At 39.3% G+C, this 22782-nt stretch overlaps 1 protein-coding gene across 6 annotated transcripts in view; it reads left to right on the top strand.

The window, feature by feature from the left end:
• Window positions 1–460: 460 nt before the first annotated feature.
• Window positions 461–22782, top strand: part of hace1 (HECT domain and ankyrin repeat containing E3 ubiquitin protein ligase 1) — a 31112-nt gene continuing 8790 nt past the window's right edge. For 2 of the 6 annotated variants that reach the window (XM_086113476.1, XM_086113480.1), the window contains exons 1-19: window positions 461–765; window positions 3179–3233; window positions 3446–3535; window positions 5174–5278; window positions 6431–6506; window positions 7310–7441; window positions 7892–7974; window positions 8119–8215; window positions 8306–8407; window positions 8488–8594; window positions 11284–11434; window positions 13243–13305; window positions 15895–16196; window positions 19002–19070; window positions 19238–19325; window positions 21366–21477; window positions 21857–21957; window positions 22089–22176; window positions 22256–22405. In XM_086113476.1, coding sequence (XP_085969602.1) covers window positions 675–765; window positions 3179–3233; window positions 3446–3535; window positions 5174–5278; window positions 6431–6506; window positions 7310–7441; window positions 7892–7974; window positions 8119–8215; window positions 8306–8407; window positions 8488–8594; window positions 11284–11434; window positions 13243–13305; window positions 15895–16196; window positions 19002–19070; window positions 19238–19325; window positions 21366–21477; window positions 21857–21957; window positions 22089–22176; window positions 22256–22405 — 2062 coding nt within the window. In that variant the 5' untranslated portion in view covers window positions 461–674. The remainder of the gene's footprint in view (window positions 766–3178; window positions 3234–3445; window positions 3536–5173; window positions 5279–6430; window positions 6507–7309; window positions 7442–7891; window positions 7975–8118; window positions 8216–8305; window positions 8408–8487; window positions 8595–11283; window positions 11435–13242; window positions 13306–15894; window positions 16197–19001; window positions 19071–19237; window positions 19326–21365; window positions 21478–21856; window positions 21958–22088; window positions 22177–22255; window positions 22406–22782) is intronic. The other 4 variants (XM_086113477.1, XM_086113478.1, XM_086113479.1 and 1 more) reach the window with 4 other exon arrangements.

The following is a 22782-nucleotide window of genomic DNA, read 5'->3' on the forward strand; positions in this document are numbered from 1 at the left end:
CTAGCTACCTTACACTTTGCATTGGCTTCCCCCCAACCCATCTCCATTTCTCTGTTACAGCGCAATTGCAGAGGGGATGCGGGGGTACCTCCATGACTTGCGAAACCTGCTCACTGCATCTGGGCTGCAATGTTCCCCCCCCCCCCCCCCCCACACTTCTCCATCCCACCTCCACAATCCACATATGCTAATCTGTGTGTCATTTATTAATGTGGACCTGTTTGGGAATATATTTTAACACACACACCCACCCACTTAGACACGCACTTCACTTCAATTTGGAACATGAATAAATAGTTATTGGTTGTTTGAATTATGATCAGTATTTTTGATAAAGTTGGCAGCCATGAGAGGATGGAAATTGAGAACCCTGTACGGACACAAACGTTAAACCGAGAAACCATGAAAGACTACATTACCCAGGGAAGACTACGAATGTTAAACGTCATCATAACAGGAAGTATGGAACTGGGCAGTAAACGTTGGCGTGAAGGAAGGCAGCTCAGCAGGGAAATAATGAGTTACTGTAAAGCAGTGTAGTGAATCAGGAAAAAGACCTGTCCCCGCAGCGCCCATGGGCGACGCCCAGGTACAATTTATTCGAATTTGGAACAGATAAATTTATCGGGCAACGCGGTGGTTCCCCGCAATTTCTCTGAGCGGACTGCCCACCTATGATGGAACGGGCGATGGAGCAGCTTAACGTACAGCTCAACCGACTGACCCGCTCCCTCCGCCGTGCCAGGACTGTGGAACTCCCCGAAGGTAACACACGCATTGGCGCTTTTGGCAATGGTCACCAGGTGGAGGTAGTGACGTCACTCTACTGCTTTCTTCTGTACAGTATATGAATGCCGAGTGTATGTGCTCCGATCCAGTTGTACAGTATCATTAATTTTGCCTTTTAGTCGCTATCATTGGCAACAAATGACGAGACAAAATAAATGTGTCCCTCCAAAAGCAGATATTTCCCCCCAATACAGTTATTGCACCTATTGAAATGGCTCTTGAGAATATTTAATAGTATCGGGGTTTAAGCAGTGTGTGATGGACATTTGTTGACGTGTTTCCTCGAAAACTTACACTCGTTTTCCCGGTTCTGATATATTTTTGAAAATTCCTGACTAGAGTTACTGATTTTTCTTAATCTCGTAGCTCTGTGAATGTTCTGAGCCCCTATTGCGATCTCCTAATGACCAAAATAATCCAGTCTGCAGCATTTGCCAAAATATGCGTCATTTTGGACTTTGCTCAATTTCCCATATCTAAAATGTTCTTTTTTACCAAAAACTGGTTGGGACGCAATCACCTTTGTCACTGCCGGTTGTTGGCCATTTGACTCATTTGCGTCAGGACACAATGAGTCAACAATCATTTTGACACAATCTTTTAAAAAATGAATCAATTGTTTTGTCCCTCCCTCCACCTGATACAGAAAGGTGCTATGTAAGACCAACCGTAATGCATTCATCATATTGATCAAATATCCTTGACACCAGCGATCTCCAACCTTTTTTGCGCCATGGACCAGTTTCGGGTAGAGACATATTTTGATGGACTGGCATTGAGACCAAATAAAATTCACAACAAACATAAATATAAGGTGTGATAGAAAAGGTTCACCACACATATTTAAAGAGCTCTGGCGACATTTGCTTCATTCTGTGTCTAAGAACAGGGGAGTGTTGTGGCGGGACAACTTGTGACGTCTTCATCATGACAATACGCCGACTCGCAATGCCCTGAGCGTCCAACTGTTCCTGGCCTAGAACAACAACAGCAGCATCAGGAGCAAATGGCGGTTCAATATCTTGCCCCAGAACACTGACAAGGCTACAATGGGCTGTGTGCATGCACTGTAATGGATGCACTCCAAGAGAGTATTAGTTCGCATTGTATGAACAACAAATGAAGGTTAATGTAACTGCGTCAACAATACTGCTTTGGAGTAGCGTCTTCCACAAATAAGCATTTACAGTGCACTGCTGGAGGAGCATAGATGTTAACAACATTGTACATTATGCATTATATATATGTACGTTCCTTGAGAAAAAAAAAGATATTTTGAATGGTATTTTTCTTGATAGTTGTGTTTTAATTGAGTCATTAATCAATGTAATTGGTTTTCTTTTTTATAAATGTAAAAAAAACAATTATTGATAGACTAATATAAAATATGTACATTTGTGATTCGTCCAGCCCAACTCAGCACATTGCTTATTTAATCTTTAAATTGACCAAGTAATTTGCCTTTTTCATAGTTGTGTTGACCTCTTACTAAAAGGTTAACTACAGTGTACCGTACTTAAAAATAAAATTACCGAAAGCTCTTATCCCACTGAGGAGCGAACGTCTGTGAGTGGTGATGAATACAGTGTTCGTTCAAGGTCGTAAACGTTTGCCAGATGTTCTTCTATACTTTATTGACAGAACAAGAAAAAACTAAATTTATGCGAATGCCTGGCAAACAGCAGGAGGAAGTTTGAGACATTTGAGAACTTGAATAACAAAGACAAACGCTGACATGAACGCGCATTAGCTACCCTAGCCAACGGTCTTGAGTGTGATACGAACTTAAATTCAGCCTTTTTTCTTCGGGTCCTTACTTTGAAGAGTTAAAAAAAAATACATTATTAACATTCAATAAATATCAACACTGACTGATATGAAATACTCATATTGGCATATACTTTTCAACAATATCACCCTGCCCTACAGTTTCTTTACCTATTACTCAAAGCAGATTTGATGCATGCATATCACCCTTGCAATAAACGTGCACCGACCGTGCTGATATTGTAAGGATGGAGTTTTCTTTTTCTTGGGAACTGTAGACTCTTTCTATTTCATTTGACCCGTTCCCCTTTTTGAATTAGCTTTTTTACTCATGTTGGAAGTGTGTGGGCTTTTTTTAAACCGATGTCTTGTGGCAGAAATGAGCGTTTTGATATCGGCACATATGGTTGCAAAATAAAACTCATGTCACTCTCTGTGCGACACAACCCCAAATGACCTGGGGACCGATCGATACTCGTCAGCACTCCCCTAGATTGGATTCATGCTGTCACACTGTGTCATCCATGGCAGAAAATAAACTTGGATGAGCAATGTTTGCATCGTTCTGATTTGAAGTGACATCTACAATTCTCTCCTCCTTTCTTCATTTTTGCGTCCACAGATAATGAAACTGCAGTGTACACACTAATGCCAATGGTAATGGCTGACCAACACAGGTATGCAATTCACCAAATATAAAATCCATCGACAGCTTATTGTTGTGTTGACACATATAATATAACCCATTTGTTACATAACAGGTTTACCCACGATAGCTCCATTGTACAGTATCTCACTATCTTTGGTCTCTTTATTCTGCACGTTGAAGTCGAGAGTGTGATGTTACCTCAGAAAACAAAATCTCCCCCCCCCCCCGCCCTTCCTAAAGGTCAGTGTCAGAGTTGCTACTCAATTCCAAGTTTGATGTAAACTATGCCTTTGGACGTGTAAAGAGAAGCCTGCTTCACATTGCTGCCAAGTAAGACCTTCTTCTTTCTGTCAAATTGCACTTTTCCCACTGTTCAGCACATATTAGGCTCAATACGAGTCTTGGTACGAATGATTTATAATTGGTAGTTTGTGGATATGAAAGGGTTTTGAAAATTTCACGTCACAATTATCGGGACCAAAATTACCACGCCATTATCACAGTATCGATGCAAATTGAAACGTCAACAACAATACAGACGCACACTTGAATAATAGCAGCGGGTTTTATTCTTAATTTTAAAAAATGTAGATCTTCAGTGTTTAGTTTTCTCATCTTCACAGTTTGAGTCGGGGCTTCCTCATTTTTGTTTTCTCTGGTTCACCGATTTTTTTGTTTTTTTGCCGTTGTGGTGACAGTACACTGGGTGGGCGAAGCCAAAACGCTTTGACTCCTGTCAGAGATACGAAATAGGCCAGTGGTGATAATTAAAAATTGAAACTGTAATACTAGTCTTTTGGAGTTTTGTCTTGGTTTATTGGAGCCAGGAAGCCAGGTCTTTCCCCGTGTCAAAACTTCAAAATAATTAATGTTCATCCATTGTGAACCTTTTTACTTTTCTTTTCTTGCTTTTTACTGTCCTTGTTCCAAATTCTGTATTCACTATGGTTTGATTTTCACAGATTTTCGTGGTCCTGTTTTTAAGAGTAGAGCTGAACCCAAACAGTACTGTTCAATGGAAAACCTGCAAAAAGTGCCTGTATTTATTTTATAAATGTAAGACTAGGGAAAATATTTCATAAGAGCTACACTATAGCCTCAATGTACTGTTCAAATAGAATGCTATTCTGTAAATTTACAGTATATGATTACAAAAAAGCAAAATTTTCATGACATTTCTTGACAGAAGGAAGTTTGAGGTTGAAACGAAAACGGAATGTAAAAATGTGAGAAAAGGAACTGCAAGCTGGATTGAAGATATATATATATGAGCTGTCAGTTTAGCGCAGTTTAGCGCATTTATTGGCCTTAATTTAAATGAATTTTAACGGGATTAAATTCTTTCTCGCGAGATTAACACGGCACACGTCACAGCGGATGTTACGTTACTCTATAAATAAACCAGAAACAAAACAACAAGCGTGCTGCACAGGTCCACGCACGTTTGTTTTGCCAGCCACGGCAGTGCGAGACCCCGAAAACGGATACTTAAAGAGTTTATGAATGGAAAGTTTACTTTTAAAAAGTTGCCAGATTGCTCCACTGACAAGACCAAAGTTACCTGTATCATACAGGTATACGATGTATGCCACTGACACGATTGTTACTTGTTTGGAACTATTTTGTGTGGAAGGTTACAGTGTTCCGTGTCCATATAAATAGAGCGGGTGGAGCTTCTCTGTGTTCGTCTGACAGTGACGGTGCGCTGAAGCGGTGACATAACAACGAAAGTTCAGCGGTGCAGTGACAGTTGTAATTATGACAGTTGCATTTTTAATTAGATTAAATATTTTAATCGTTTTACAGGTCTTATATATATATATATATATACAGTATATATATATATATATATATATATATATAATTTTTTTTGCATATGCAATTTTTAATTAGTTTAGTGCTTTTTGAATCTTCATGTTTGTTTGACCTTCTGCTGACATTATTATTATTATTTTTGTCTCAACATAGCTGTGGATCAGTGGAGTGTCTTGTTCTACTACTGAAGCGAGGTGCCAACCCAAACTACCAGGATATCTCAGGCTGTACCCCACTGCATCTTGCTGCCAGGAATGGGTAAGAGTCACTCAGTTGGTGTTTGAATGAAAGTCCTGTGAATTCACTTATAAACATCCCAGGATGAACAATAGCTGTAATTAAGAGCCAGATTATTCAAACCTCGGTCAAGATTGAATTTTTTTGGATTACCGGCACTTCTATTGGTTAAATTGGTAGTTCTAGGTCCATAATTTTTCATACTCCATACTAATATTCCAAATTTAAGGAGGATGCTCTACATCAGTGCTATCAAATTAAGGCCCCCGGGAGCCAGATTTGACCCGCCACATCATTTAATGTGGCCTGTGAAAACAAACGTCATCCATGCTTGATGCTTGCTCAAATCTTACAAAATCTAAAATTCTCATATGTAATAGATAATTTGTCAGCATTTTCTTGTTACCAAACCCCTCATTATAGTCACTTAAACAATAGTTGAATAAATCATTATTTTTTACTTCCTTATATGGTTTGATGGCCCTCCAAGAGAAACGATGGCGACATTGTGGCCCGTGATAAAAACTAGTTTTACACCCCTGCTGTACATCCTAAGAATTGACATGAACTGTGTCCTTTATAATTGTTAAAATCAAAAAAACAAAAAACAAACAAAAAAACAACAACGACTAGTATACAGTCCAACAGTTAAATCTCAAAACAGAAAAAGACAACAGTTGGAGTACTGTAAATTTTGGAGGGTAAAAAGAAAAGCAGTGATTTGTAAGAGTAGAATCTGCCTGAGAACAAAAGAAAAAAAGCTGATAGTTTTTGATAAAAATATATTAAGGATCAAAATATCAAACTGTATGGACAACTGCTATCCAGCATCAATAAGAAAATGACAACTCATAACTGGGTTTGAATTCTTAGTTACATTCTTACATTCCTTCATTCTTAAAGTTTGAAGACAGAAAGAATTCAAATAAATCTGTCTTGATCCTGAAGAATTAAATCCCAAATTTCAAAATCTATTTTATCTTGGCTTATACATACTCTCATTTCCTGGTCCGACCTATCTTCGTATTTTTTTAAAAAGGAAAAAAAATGGTGAGGGCAAGGGCGGCAAATCAGTGCTTGATTGAAGGGTGTAAAAATATACTAAGTAGAGAAAATATCTCTGTTAAAAGCAGAGAACATTTTGGTAATCTGAACTCCAACTGTTTCTTTCAGCCAGAAGAAATGTATGGGCAAACTACTGGAATATAATGCTGACGTCAACATATGCAACAATGAGGGACTGACTGCTGTGAGTGACCCATAATCATCTGGTTTATGTCAAAATCCGAGTAATCATCGCTGTTATTTAATTACCGTATTTTCTGCACTATAAGGGGTTTTGGATTATAAAGCGCACCTTCAATGAACGGCCTATTTCGGTCCATAGAATAGAAGCTACAATAATGGCATCTACTAGATAGACCTACGCTAAAGGGAATACAGTACAATACAATACAGCTTTATTTACATAGAGCCTTCACAACCGCTGCAGCTGTAATAAAGCCATAGAACTAGTCACAAACACAGACATGAAACATATGAATACATATGGCTTTACAAAACAATAAATAAAAGACAAAAGTTATGAAGACAATTGATGAAACAAAAAGGCACACAAACCTCGTGGGCTCACATCCACAAGGGGCTAAATATCCTTAGAAGTCTCCTTCTTCCTTCGTTATGTCAGTAATTAACTATGCTTTTGGTATTATCTTCTTCAAAGTGTTTGAGTGTGTTCGCGAATGCACATGTCAATTCGTGTTGGGCAGAACCCTTATTAGGTTACAATTGTTTCCTGCTAATAATCACCACTAGGTGGCATAAGAACATGAACAGGGAAACAACTCAATGGGGACTATAGAGAGATTGTACCTAACACCATATATAAGGCGCATCGGATTATCGAGTGCATCGGCTTTTGGGAAAATCTAATGCTTTTAGGTGCTCCTTATTGGGTAGAAAATGCGGTCACTGAAGTTGTTTTATTTTATCTACTCACCAGTCGACAGATCTCTCTCACTGTCTGTCTGTTCGTGCGCCTTTCTGATTTAGATTCATTGGTTGGCAGTGAATGGGCGGACTGAGCTGCTGTACGATCTTGTCCAGCATGTGTCCAACGTCGATGTTGAAGATGCCATGGGGCAAACTGCATTGCATGTAGCATGTCAGAATGGGCACAAAACTGTAAGCTACTTTCAAGTTTTAAATGTTTCTGATAGCATTATTTTATATGCCTTAGTTTTATAGGGTACATATGGAAATTCTAATTGCTTCATACATTTTTTTTGAGTGCCTACCCACCGATTAAGTGTGAAATTACACAACTGAGTACATCTTTAGTGAGATGCCTATTTCTCAATATGTGTCTGTGAACAAACCATTATGAATTTGGCCCCGTCGTGACGGTGATTAGTGATGTGCCGTTGCATAAACCGTACACACAGATCTGCACCCAAATTGGCAATTGTAATTCGGCAGCCTGCGAATCAGGGTGAGTGACTTTTTAAAAATAATCAAATGTTGATGCCCCCGCCCCCATATATATATTTTCTTCCCAGCTCAAATGGCAATACTTCAGTTCTATCCTTCTCCCAAATTCCCCAAGTATGACCAATGTGTGTCATGTCCTGTCAGACGGTGTTATGCCTCCTGGACAGTGGAGCTAACATCAACCGACCAAACGTCTCAGGGGCCACACCTCTTTACTTTGCCTGCAGGTTTGCCAACAGTCAATTCATGTTCATGTTATGTATATGCACTGATAGAAATATTATCTTCAATTAAAATCCTCTTGTGAAAAAAAAAAGAAGTATTTCAGTTTTGGTGAGTACACTAACCTTTATACTCAAATAACTGTGCAGTCATGGCCAAAGAGACACAGCACAGATCCTGCTTTCTCGTGGAGCCAAATACCTTGCTGACAAGAATGGAATCACTCCTCTCGATCTCTGTGTGCAGGTTAGCATTGCAACTTACCCAGCTCCCCATTTCCCTTGCTCTGTTCAGTTTCTGCGACTGTTTGTACATTTCTCTTTTTTTTTTTGGAAGGGTGGATACGGGGAGACCTGTGAAATCCTCATTCAGCACCACAGCAGACTCTTCCAGATACTCATTCAGATGACACAGAATGACGACATAAAAGAGAATATGGTTGGATAAATTTGGGACTGGGGAATTCTTTCATTCAACATTCTTCCCGAGTACATGTTAAAAGAAATTTGTGTGTGTAGCTCAGGCAGGTTTTGGAGCATGTGTCTCAGCAGAGTGACAGTAATTATCAGAGAATCTTGACGAGTCTGGCTGAAGTTGCCACCACTAATGGACATAAGCTGCTCAGGTAGGATTTTAAAGTCATCTAAGTCAATAGCTTTGCGACTGTTGAACAAAATTAAATACCTGTATATTCTGATTATTTTACAAATGCAGACAGTAAAATGCATCTTCAACTAATGTCCTTTACTAGATGTCTCAGTTGATTCCAGAGCATCCACTTTTGTTTGTTTGTTTATTGAACATAAAACATATATACAGTAATAATTTGACAGAAAATAAGGTAGATAAAAAAAGTAAAAAGAAAGAAATCAATCTTCATTCAACACAGTTATGTTCAAGGCAGTAGGAAGAAGTAAAAAGCGTATCTAGTCCTACCCCGTTATGTGATTGTATCTAATAAATCATTTTTATATCAATCAGAAAAGAAAAAAGTAAGAAGAAAGAAGTCTCCATTAAGGCTCATACTTTACCCTTAACTGTGATATTTTTACAACTTTTGGTTTGTATCGGGATTATATACTTCCACACCCTGACACTCTTGTGTCAATTTTCTCTTGTATTCATAATGGTATTTATATACCTTTCTCTATTTATCAACTTAGTTCTGATTTATCATTATATTTAATGTTTTGAATTTATCATTTTAACTCTGATTGATGTAGGTTGTTTGTACTATTTTTTTGAATTTGTTTTTGAACTCAGCAAGCGATTTACTCATTTTCAGGTCCGTTTCGAGATTATTCCACAGATTAACACCTTTGATAGATACACTTCTTTGCTTGATGTTTGTTCTTGTTTTGAGTTTTTTGAATAAGTTGGTACCTCTTAAATCATAGCTGCTTTCTCGAATTTCGAAAAACTTCTGAATGTTTTGGCAGAGCAGGTTATTGTGTGCTTTGTACATTAATTGGGCGATTTTAAAGTCAACCAGGTCATAAAATTTCATCGTATTTAATTTGATAAATAGTGGATTTGTGGGTTCCGTATATTTTGATCTATTAATAATTCGAATTGCTTTTTTTTGTAGGTTGAGAATAGGGAGTGTGTTTGTTTTGCAGGCATTTCCCCATATTTCCACACAGTAGGTCATATATGGTAATAATAATGAAGTGTATAATGTGTACAAAGATCTCTTATTTAGCACTTCCTTGGTTTTGTAGAGGATCCCTACGGTTTTGGCTATTTTTCTTTTTACGTTATCGATATGTGGCTTCCAACATAGTTTTGAGTCTATTACTAATCCGAGAAACTTGGTTTCATACGCTCTTTCTATCTCAATTGAGTTTACTTAAACAAACGACACCACCAAATACCTCTTTTTTTTTTTTTTTTTTTTTACCCAAAGCATTAAAAAAAAAAAAAAAGAAAACCAACATAAAATTAAGAAATACCTTTTTAGCCACATTTTCAATTCGTGGTACAGTTTTGCATGAGTCAAGTGTGCCCTAATTGATATGCACACTCCAGTTTGCGTTTTCCGCTGCATGTGGGTCCATACCACGCTAATATGGCCGTGAGTTCTGTAAATCATGTGACGTCATAGCAGCAATACAGCATGTGATTTGCCAGTCATTTCTCCTTTTATACCGCACTAATATGGTTGATGGCGATTGTGGGAATAGTTTCTTGTCGTGTAAACCACGTGAAGTTCACTGCTTCTCATACCATCATTCAATTCATAATAAATACAACAAATTTGGCCTGTCATGATGACAATTTTTTCTGATGATATATTCCCAGACAGTAGCACAATAAACAATAGTTCCGTTGTTTTTTTAGTCACTGATATAGTGATTATTTTCGAGCAAAGGTAATTGAAGTATATCCTTTTGAAGTGCATTTAAGTGCATTCGTGACTAAAATGAGAGTAGACAAGATCATTGTTTCAGTACAGTCTTCATATTTTTTTGATGTTTTTGTTTACTGGCTAACCGTGAGTTTTTGTAATGAAAAATACATACCTTGGCTCAGCAATGGTTGTTTTCCAACTAATCTCATTAACGTTCACCTAAATCAAAGCCCTAATAAATAAATCTGATACAATGCACATAAACTAACGTGTTTAACGCTCTCTTGACCCACTAGCATTGCAGAGATACAGACAAGTTACACTGGCCACGCTATCAATTCTGGCACTCGAATCAGATAGGTGCTGCTGGTCGCCATTCTCTTTTATTTCCTGGTGAGCGTCATGAATATTTGCAGAACCAGTGGTGCATAAGCAAGCAATAAGCAAATGCGCATGTTCGCACCGGCTAGCATTAATGCTCCATGGCTATTATTGGTGCTACTATTATACACTGCCGTGGTTCATTAATAAATGAGAAAAAGAGTTGCGTGTGCCTATGAACAGATGCAAACCAAACTTTTTGTATAACCCACAGAATCAGCTTGGTCCTTATACGGCACCGTAGGAATTAAAAATACGGAATTGAGGTAGTGTAATTGGAGCCCTCGCATTTGCAGAAACAACATGTCGGGTTACAATTATTTGTAGAATAATAAGATACCTGCACAGAAGGGGTTAATGCAAAACAGATTCCAATCCCATAGTAATCTCGAGAGCAGCATACCTGGTTTCATGCCTGCACAAGCATCTGCATCCATACAGGCACCCTTTCAGATAAACACCTTTTCCAAGTAAATAATTGGCACTCTTTACAAATGAGTAAATGAATGCTTTCGACCATTCGTTGAGGAATTACGTAAACAGCAAATTCTCATGATATCATCCTATCTCCTTCCTCCCACAGCCTATCCAGCAGCTATGATGCTCAGATGAAGAGTCTATTGAGGATTGTTCGCATTTTCTGCCATGTATTCCGCCTGGGGCCTTCGTCACCCAATAATGGCAATGATATGGGCTACAACGGCAACAAGACTCCCCGTAGTCAGGTCTTTAAGGTTGGTGCCTTGTACTGGTGGTGCAGTGTACTGTAATCTGTAAAGTGTTACATGTCCTAAATGTATGCCTGCTGTCACACACATGCTGCTTCAAGGCCACTGTGTGTGTGTGTGTGTGTGCGTGTGTGTGTGTGTGTGTGCGTGTGTGTGTGTGTGTGTGTGTGTGTGTGTGTGTGTGTGTGTCTGTGCGCATCAGTATACTTGTGACCGAGAGATGGCAGTAAAGCACTCTCATTTGGCAAGCCCTCATTGCCAAGTATCAAAGCATGTTCAGACTGAGGACGGCGAAAGATGACTTATTGCGTACCTCCAAGAATACTTGAAAAATCGAATTTTGGTGTAAGAGGACCAAATGATTGTGTTTGGGAATCTATAACAACCTGCAGATAAAATGTTGCCATTTTTAATCTAAGAGTATATTGTTCCTTATTTATATTACAAGTTTGACAATAACTGTACATGCTGTGATTATGAATGATCCACAGTTTCTTGTTAAAAAACAAAAAAGTTGATCAGATCCCAGCAGACTACATAACATAGGTTGGAGGCATGTTACTGATGTTAACTGGTTGCTTGATAGGTGGTTCACAAAACACTTAAAAAAATATGTGTGTGTGTATATATATATATATATATATATATACTGTATATATTAGAGCTGTCAGTTTAGCGCGTTTTTATTGGCATTCATTTCAATTAATTTTAACGGGATTAAATTTTTTTCTCGCGAGATTAACACGTCACACGTCACAGCGGATGTTACGTTGCTCTATAAATAAACCAGAAACAAAACAACAAGCGCGCTGCACAGGTCCACACACGTTTGTTTTGCCAGCCACGGCAGAGCGAGACACCGAAAATGGATACTTAAAGAGTTTACTTTTAAAAAGTTGCCAGATTGCTCCACTGACAAGACCAAAGTTACCTGTATGTTTTGCAGTCGTAAACTGAGCTATCATCATAGCACGTCGAGTCTGAAATACCACTTAATGGCCAAGCACACAGCTGACGTGAGTACGAGGCCCCCTCGTCTCAGACAGACAGCTATGGATCATTTCAAAGCGATGAAAATGGATGACACGACGAAGAACAAATTTGCTGAAGCCATAGCTAAATGTATGGCTACTGCATGCAAGCCTGTCAACATTGTCCACAGCTCGACTCAAGCTGAAATCATTCGCATTGCATTTAAAGACTCCACTACGCATTGCCAGCGAGAACCTCCATTACAAGCAGTGTACAGAGATTGTACGTAGCGGAGAAGGCTAAGAAGGTACACCAAGCGGGAGAAGACACTGTTTCGGGAGAGAAATAAGAGACTAGGTTGATGAGCCTCTGGTGAATAAAGAGCAGGTAGCCTGTCGAATACGATGTATGCCACTGACGCGATTGTTACTTGTTTGGAACTATTTTGTGTGGAAGGTTACAGTGTTCCGTGTCTATAAATAAAGCGGGTGGAGCTTCTCTGTGTTCGTCTGACAGCGACGGTGCGCTGATGCACGTCGAGAGTTCAGCGATACAGTGGTAGCGACCTAGCGAAAATAAAACGTCTCCAGTGTTGTCATCGAACCAAGTGGAGTCATCCGAAATGATTTCTACACAAAACCGTAGAGAGACTTCCGCATTCAGATACTCAACGCTTGTTAAACTGCCAGAGACCATTGTCACATGGAAGCAAACATTTGAGCATCCAATATGTTTATTATAACATTACTAATACTGTAGTAACAAATTTTTCATGTTATATACATTATGCATCAATATCCTCCAATAACTGTCATCTGGTTGCATTTTACTGCTGGTTGCAGATGCGTATGAGACCAGGGGAGGCTGTACCAAAAGACACTTGGACAGCTTCTGCTATATTAGATGTGAGCCATGGACATTTCCATTTCCTTCATTTTTATTTAATCGTTTTATGAATGGACCCTAATTGGGAGTTTTCATTTCATACAATCAATGAACTGGGCTTTTTGATTTAACCTCTTTTCTCTTGCATTGATTATTTTCAAATACAACCATTTGAAAATAAGATTTGGATTAGGCAATAAGGGCCGTATTTTATCTTTTTACAGTACTAGCTCAAGTACAATCATTCAGCATTATTCCAAATTGAAATAAAACTGCAAGCCATCAGTCAAGAATCAAAAAAACAAGATGAAACAAAAAAAAAAACACTAAATGTTGTCCTATCGCCTAACCCAAAGCTTTGTCTTCCTTGATTTGTATGATTGCTTGATTCTATTCACAACTCTATCTGATTAAGAATTAAAATAGCGTTCAAAGAGCCTCCGAAAAAATACTTGTGAAGGCTTTGTGGCAATGCAAAGCTGTCAACTTTATAGCACCTTTCCGCACGTGTGAAGAAACATATCATGAAGTATCCATGTACATTTTATAATCCAGTGGTGTCCAAAGTCTTTGTCCCTCCGGGGCAACATAGAGCATAATTTCAGGTCAAGTGGGCCAAACCGGTCAAATCAAAGCCTAATAACTGTAAATCACAATCTGTTTCCCCCTTTGTTTTAATGCTATCCACATACAATTGCAAAGCAACTCCCGGTGCATTATGAAAAACTTTACATTTAAAGAAGTATCCATTTACGAAATCTGAGGGACAACCTCCATTTTTTTAAATGAAAAATGTGCAAATTTCTTCAGTTCATCATCTACATCCATCGGTCTTTGTATTAACTGATCACAGTGAACTTGTACAGTATAACGGCACAATAATGTCCAGATTGAACCCACGATACTCATTGACGGCAATTTGAGGAGTCGCGTGCATTGGATTTTATTGACTGCTCAATACAGTTGTGATCAGAGTTTTGGATTCACCAGATGAAACATTAATGTTCTGGAAATGTTCAGCGTTTAGTGTCTCATGTGTTTTGGCATTTCTGCACAGAATGATTGCACAAAATGCATTGTAGCCAGTAACACAACAGTCATTCATAATGTATTAATTTATTGTTCTCAAATCAAGTTTTGTAGGTGAATGGCAGGTGCATATTGAGTGGACAACAAATGTAGTTCAAACTTAAGCAAAGTGTCAGTATTCAGCCCTCATTTGGGTCAAAATTTGTTATGGTAAAAATACATACAACATACATATTTGATGCCACAAGGACGTTATGTTGGTGACCTAATGTCAGAACTTTGGTTTGGCTGTCTCTGGTGCCAGCACTGGTATCTTCTCCGTGTGAAGATACTAACAGACACCATTCGGCACGTGTGTGCAAGCCTTGCAGAATATTTATAGACACAAACACATTCACGCAAATTGACAGTAAAAAAAAAAAAAATGTCGTGAAAAAAATTGGTTTTGTTTTTTTTGGAGGTGTGCTCTCATAGTACTCTGTTACACTCAAATGACACAATTGCTTTTTTTCGTCAGTATAGGAAATAGAATGAATGAATTAAAACATCAAGTAATTAATTAATTTTAAAAAATTCATCGAAGGTCAAAGGAGCACTCCTGTCATTATTTTAAGCATTATTTACATGGATATGAATGCTAATGTGTAGTTATGATGTTATAAATCAGACATGGGTTTATTTTATTTATTTTATATTTTTTTAAGAATATAAGATGAGTTAAATCTAGCATGATTTTAATAGTCCCAAAATGTTGCGCAATACATAAACAGCCAATTGGCACCGAGTATGGTTGCCACAGTCTTGTTTCCTTTTTGGCACTCCAAGATGCTTGCACATGCTGGTGTCAAAAATCACATCCATGTTCCATGTCAGCGGTATGTCAACAGTTGACATTTCGAGCCGCTCTCTCCTCAGTTGTAATCATGCGCCGTTTCAATGGGAATTATACACTCCCATTATATTAGTACTATTCATTGCAGCCTAATTGATGCAACATTTTTCAAGCATTGCTAAAACGCATTGGTGTTTTGTCTGGCTTTAAGTATCCCTGATAAGAATTTATATATACATGTTAACATGCATTGAAAACAAACAAAAATAAATGATAAGACGTCTAGCAGAGGAACAGTGTGTTGTTATCCAGTTGTACTGCCCTGGATTAAATGAAACCAAAAGAGCAACATTGACTTTGTGTTCATTTTGAGTATGATTACAAATGTTCACAACATTAGGAATAAATGTGATTTTCTTTTTCTTTTCCCCTGTTTATTTGCAAAAATCTTGATTTTAAAATGTGTGGGGTGGTGCTGCATGACAGGTAATCTTCAGGACCTTGTTAGTATTGAAAATGTTTTAGCACTGGCCTTTAATGGAGAAAGAGCTTCCTTTGGAATGCTCTCAATTCAGATATGATGAAAAATGAACTCAAGGTTAGAATTCAGCTGTGATACCTGAAGATACCCTGAAAGCAAAATCAGTTCCTCTTTTATAATATTGTCATGAAACATTCCCTGTGCTTTTTTTTTTTTTTTTTTTTTGGTTGATCCCATTCACCTCTCACATTTTGTTTGTGTTTACAGCCATTGGAGCTGCTTTGGCACTCTCTGGACGAGTGGCTCGTACTGATCTCCACCGAACTAGACAGAAACAGGAATCCCTCATCCAGCTCTTCCAACAGCGAGATAGCCTCCCTGCTTCTAAAGCAGCGGGAAGTCGAACACTCTAGCACCACACCAAAGCTCCCCACCTCCCTGGACCCTCAGATTGTCATGGAAACAGAAGTGTATGCTGATGGGGAAGACGTTATCTCCATGACCGCCAATCGGCTCAGCGCTGTGATCCAGGCCTTCTACATGTGCTGCTCTTGCCAGATGCCACAAGGGTTTGTCTCCTGCAATGACTACCAATCGACAGAGAAGGCATGGTTTTTACTGTAGGGGACTTGTAGTGGTGCAGAATTACACAAGGTAAAGGTGAAAGCCCCAGTCTAACGTAGGGGACACACTTTGGCCCACAGCATAACAACAAACACCAGCAATACTCATCAACCACTATAAATTAAACATTGTTTCCAAAACGTTTTCAACAGATACGGAACTTGATGTACTGAGTGCACCCAAGATTGCCTCTGCCAAACCAGCAGTATTGCCGTGCTCTTCATTTTGCGGATTACGTAATGGGGTGTATGCAAATTGATTCATTAAACATATGTAATGTGATCATCAAAATTATCGACGTGACTTAGTTTGTCTTTCACGAACACAATTCCAACACTTCAAACTTCAATTTGCCTTTTCACGGCTCTCCCAAATGTTCACTGGTGAAAACAATCATCACGCCAAAAATTTAAATACAGCAGTGGACACCACTTTTTCACCTCTTGCCAACAGTGCGCGATGTTTAGGCGGGCAGAGGTTTTGCTCGATCTGACAGCTCAACATTGCTCAAAAAACAGAAGTGACCTGAAGTCATTTTTCGTATGGGACAAGACCGGAACCAAAGAAAGCCTACTGAACGTCTCATGAGCAAGCACTTTTAAAACAAAAGCAAGGACATAGAATCTTAAACAGGACCCGAACAAAAGATTGTAGGGCAGACTAATAGTAATTTATGCCTGGAGGGCCACCGTCCTGCCTGTTTTCCAGCTCTCCCGCCTGCAACACACCTGATTCAGATGATCAGCTTATCACAACACACCTGATTCAGATGATCAGTTTATCAGCCAGCTCTGAAGCAGCAGTAGAACGATCCTGATGATTTGAATCAGGTGTGTTGCTCCTGGGAGAGCTGGAAAACAGGTAAGACAGCGGCCCTTGAGGATCGACTTTGGACACCTCTGTTGTAAGGGCGTCCATCTGCCACAAAAGGTTGAGATGAGAGTGACAAAAAGGAGAGAGAGATGGAGAGGAAACACAGACGGTTTGGCAAGCGTGAAAATAAATGATCAATAGTTGTCAGTGATGATATGTTAATACAAATACAATGCAAATTGTGCATGCGCAGAGAATACAGATAAAAGAACTGTGACTGACAAACACAACGCATGGGGCGGTTTTGAAGCGTATTAAGACCACAGTGCAGGCATTTCTTTTGTTGTAAATGATCCAGTTGAGCAACAATGAATCTCTGAACTGGAGTCTTAACTAATTTATGCAGAATGATTTCATCCCATTTCAAAATGCTAATGAAGAGTAGCTTTTACGTTATTTTTATTGGAAGGAGCTAACCTCCAACAATTACTGAATATTCACTGCTGTTCCACAGGGGATGGTGAACTTGTGATGTAAAGACTGGACAGTTTTCACGATATAAGGAGTTAGTGGAGTGTTGTTGTGGTCTTTAAAATTAAATGTTAAGCAGTAGGCCTCTTAGGGGATTGTAACAATTATATGATGGACAGTTTGAAGATTGTATTTGGTAAACTACCATTGATACTCTATTGCTATTATGAGAGGGGCACAACTGCATCTTTGAATACTCTCAGGACTTGGAATATTGTTTTCCCCTCCCCTTGCCCTCTGTTTGAGTTGTCTTATCTATGTCCTTGTTTACCTCCACACATTATGACATTAAACTCTCCCCCAGTCTGTAATTACGCTCCATTAGATCATTACGTATACTTAATTAACAGCCGATGGAATTCCAGTATTGACATGCCTGCCGGAATAAGATGCTTGTCTTCCTGTCTTTGATGTGTTTTTCCCCCTGCTCTTGATTAGGAGTCTGGTCTAGTTTTGTCTGCAATGGCAATGCATCATATTCAGTGTAGACATTTGGCTGTTTCAGATGAGTAATATATCTCTAATTGGAAAGCAGAGGCTGCCACAGAATTGTTGCTGCTGTCCATTTCGCTCCCCTTTTTCACTCATTTCACTCACAGTCTCAAACTTGGGCCTTAAACTGGACAGTGATTTCAAACTCGATCGGCAAATTGGTGCCGTTGTTAAATCCAGCTTCTTTCACCTTAGACAGCAGGCCAAAATAAAACCTCTCCTCTCACATGAACACTTTGAGACAGTAATTCATGCCTTTGTCACATCCCGGCTCGATTACTGCAATGCCCTTTACTTTGGAGTCAGCCAGTCCTCCATTAAGCGCCTTCAGCTGGTCCAGAATGCCGCTGCTCGCCTCTTGACTGGTACCCGTAAGAGGGAGCACATAACTCCTACTCTGGCATCCCTTCACTGGCTCCCCATTCATTTTAGAGTTATTTTCAAGATCCTCTTATTTGTTTTCAAATCTCTGAATAATCTCGCGCCACCTTACCTCTCTGAGCTCATCCGCCCCTACACACCTGCCCGGCGCCTCAGGTCTGTGGACCAGACCTTATTAGAAGTACCAAGAACTAAACTGAGGCTCGGAGGGGATCGAGCCTTTTCTGTTGCTGATCCCTCTCTCTGGAATGACCTCCCACTGAACATTCGGCAAGCCTCCTCGCTGCCCATCTTCAAAACCCTCCTCAAAACTCACTTGTATTCTTTGGCATTCGACTCGGCATGACTTAGATTTGTTCTTGGTTTTACTGTTTGGTGCTTTCTACCGCCTTTATTACCGATTTGTCTTACTGTTTATTGTGCATGTTAAATTGCTCCATGTACAGCACTTTGTATGCAGCGATGGCTGTTCGAAAGTGCTCTATAAATACTGTTGACTTGACTTGACTCATTTGTTCTCTTTCCTCACCCAGAATGACATCTCCCCACTTTATTGAGTTTGTCTGCAAGCATGATGAGGTGCTGAAATGTTTTGTAAACAGGTGAGTCAATGTAGGACCAAGTCACACATCAGGCTCTTTATCGTTGATTTAAGGACCAAAAAAAGAAAAAGTATATAACGTCAATCCGTTTACTTCAGCTATTGTCCCTTTGCCCACTGCTCACATCTTATTTCTGTCTTTGCTCATGTGTGCTTATCACTTCATAGAAATCCAAAGATAATCTTTAACCACTTCCACTTCCTGCTGGAATGTCCAGAGCTGATGTCACGGTTCATGCATATCATTAAGGGCCAGGTAAGAAAGACACAGTAAACAGACATCTTTACTTATTCAATTTAATATAGGTTGAACATGATTTGCAAATCATTGGATTTTATATTTATTTATGTTTAACACAACATCTCCACTTTATTGGAATTGGAGTTTGTCCAATCAGCCTGTGTATCATTTCAGTATTCGTACTTTTCAAAAAAAATTGCTGGTAAGCAATTCGATTTTTCAAATGTAAAACAGATACCGTATTTTCCGCACTATAAGGTGCATTCAATTTTCTCAAAAGCCGACAGTACGCCTTATAATCCGATGCGCTTCATATATGGATCAATATTGTGATTTCTTGAACAAAACACATTTTAAATGGTCTGTAAAGCGCTTTGTTACAGCTGCAGTAGTTGTAGAATATCTATATAAATAAAGTTGTATTGTATTCCCTTTACCGTAGCTTCATCTAGTGGATGCATAATGCAACAGCAGCCACTACGAAAGCTTCTATTCTATGCGCCTTATAATGCGGTGCACTCTACAGTATATATGAAAACAGTTTTAAAATAGGCCATTCATTGAAGGTGCATCTTATCCTCCGAAGTGCCTTATAGTATATATATAGTGTGGAAAATACGGTACATTGGCTTAACAAAGCATCCATCCATTCATCCATTTTCTGATCCGCTTTATCCGCACAAGGGTCGCGGGGCGTGCTGGAGCCTATCCCAGCTGTCTTCGGGTAATAGGCGGCTTAAACCACCCTTAAACTGGTTGCCAGGCAATCGCAGGGCACACAGCGACGAACAACCATCCGCGCTCACACTCACACTTAGGGACAATTTTTTTGGAGTGTTCAATTAGCCTGTCATGCATGTTTTTGGAATGTGGGAGGAAACCGGAGTATCCGGAGAAAACCCACGCAGGCACGGGGAGAACATGCAAACTCCACACAGGAAGGCCGAAGCTGGTATCGAACCCGACCTGTGAGGTCGACGCGCTAACCACTGGACTACCGGGCCGCCCTCAACTAAGCAATACTTTCCAAATAAAAGTCAAAGTTATGTAATAAGTCTCTCTATGCACCAGACATCTTGCCTTGGAGACACTTTGTACACTTGGGTCTCGCTGTCACTTCTGGTTCCCGAAACGGGTATCAGGTGCCAGTCGCCATGGTTCTCTTTTAACTCCTGGTGGGCATAGCGTATATTGGCATAACTACGCAGTGCATAAGCAAGGACCGTAAGCAATAGCTGTTAGCTGAAGACATCGACTAGTATTAGGTCTTTGGGGACCACTGATTTAAAGTGTTTAGTAGAGAAATATTGTATTCAGGGACGAAGAAAACAAGAACACTCTTTGAATTTAAATATAGTAGTTTCTATTTGACATTTATTCCAAGATTTCATTCAAGTAAATGTCAGATAGGAGCTTCGTAAGAAAATAGTAGAAGTAGAAAAATGTGATTTATCGTGACCAATTATGGAAGCTATTGCGATTAATCCGTTTAAAAAATGGAATCGCTTGACGGAATTACATTTATAACATATATCTAAGAACTGTGTTGCTGTTTTAAACGAGCATTTGATATTGATATCCACATTAATAACACTATCAAGTTCTATATATGTGGCTGTTTAAAAATTTTTTTTAATTATTTATTTGCTTGTCAGTATTCATATTTGAGCTGCAGTATTCAGTCCTTGTTCGGTATGGATTATGAGTCACCTGGGAACAGGCCTCTGTTTTAATTACTGACTTTAACCTGATCATTTGATTTCACCTGATTCCTCTTTCGGTACGCCTCACAGCCCAAGAGAAAAAGCCACTCTCGCTGCGATGCTTTCCCTTCGCTCTACCTCTCCCACTTAGAGAACAAAGGCACACATTATGCAAATAATGCTCAGCTTCAACACTGCATTACGGAGGAGTATTTCCCTAATGAAGTCCTTTTAGGCTTTTGGTTGAAACTAAAAGTTCAGAGTCTTAGATCTGAAAACAATTGGAAGTGGAAATACATTTAACAGGGGAAGTTGCTCTGTGATTTGTTGTGTTTTCTTTTCTTTACTGCAGCCATTCAAGGATCGCTGTGAGTGGTTCTACGAGCATCTTCTGGCCGGACAGCCAGACTCAGACATGGTTCATCGTCCGGTCAATGAGAGTGATATCCTTCTCATCCATCGAGGTGCATAGCCCAGACATTTCTATGGAAGAAACATCCCAACAAAATGAATATGTGTTGCTTTTGGACTTATCTGTTCCAGCCACAACATTGAGAAAACATTAACAAATTTAATTCAAGAGTTTTAAAAATTCTGCCCATGTAAAGTTAAAGCTCAGTTTTGGTTGATTCTTTGATTCTTGTGGTTGGAATTTGGAGAAGAACTGCACTGCATCACACTGATATGTTTCTCTCATCATTTTTACCCTCGAAGAGAGGCAAATTACTAGAAATGTTATGAAAGAATTTTGTTTATGTTCTTGTTAGGCTTCAGTAATTGTCTGACGTGTGTATTTCCCCTATTTTTCCATTTCTTGTCAAATCCCTTTTGGAATCCTGAAAGCAGACTCAATATTTCGGAGCAGCTGTGAGATGGTTTCAAAGTCTACCAACGAGAAACTGAAACAAGGGATTGCTGTCCGATTTCATGGCGAGGAGGGGATGGTGGGTTTTTAGATGGTGGCATTCATATATTTTTGGTTTTTGTTTGAGCAAGAAAATAAATGATTGATCGATTAATCATCACTGATGCTGCATGGTGAGAGATCTGTCTTGTCTATTTTGTCTTTTTACAGGGTCAGGGTGTTGTTCGGGAATGGTTTGACATCCTGTCCAATGAGATCATCAATCCAGACTATGCTCTCTTCACTCAGTCAGCTGATGGTACACAGTGTTCCAAATGACAATGAGACAGATTTTGGGCTGAATGACGGAGTATATTTGTGTGCTTGTTTTGTTACAGGTACCACTTTCCAGCCCAACAGTAACTCATCAGTAAACCCAGACCACCTGAACTACTTCCGATTTGCTGGCCAGATCTTGGGTTTGGCTCTGTATCACAGGCAGCTGGTTAATATCTATTTCACCCGTTCCTTCTACAAACACATCTTGGGTAAAACAATTTCTACAGTATGAACATAAAAATATCTGTAGTCCATCAGACTTTTAGAATTGCAGGATCTCTCCGCATTGGTTTGCTTCTTTCAAATCAAACACAAAATTTAATCTGTTGTGAAGTGTGTTTGTGTGTATGTGTCGGGGTTGGGGGTGGAGGGGGTGATCCTAATCCCGTACGGTTCAAATCGCCTCGTGTGAGTGCAACCTTAGGCTATCTCCAGATGAAACTAGATGTTATCATTAGACTTCACCTCCCTGTTGATGTCCCGCACTCCTGAGGCAGTTGACATTGTCAGGGAATGCCTGTGACTACAAGCTTCTGGACAGAACCGAATTCCCTCCAGTCCAGCTCATACCAATAAAACGATAACA

The sequence above is a fragment of the Hippocampus guttulatus genome, chromosome 6 (assembly GCF_054856545.1).
Source record: "Hippocampus guttulatus isolate MCC_2025c chromosome 6, RoL_Hgut_1.0, whole genome shotgun sequence".
In the NCBI taxonomy this organism is placed as follows: domain Eukaryota; kingdom Metazoa; phylum Chordata; class Actinopteri; order Syngnathiformes; family Syngnathidae; genus Hippocampus; species Hippocampus guttulatus.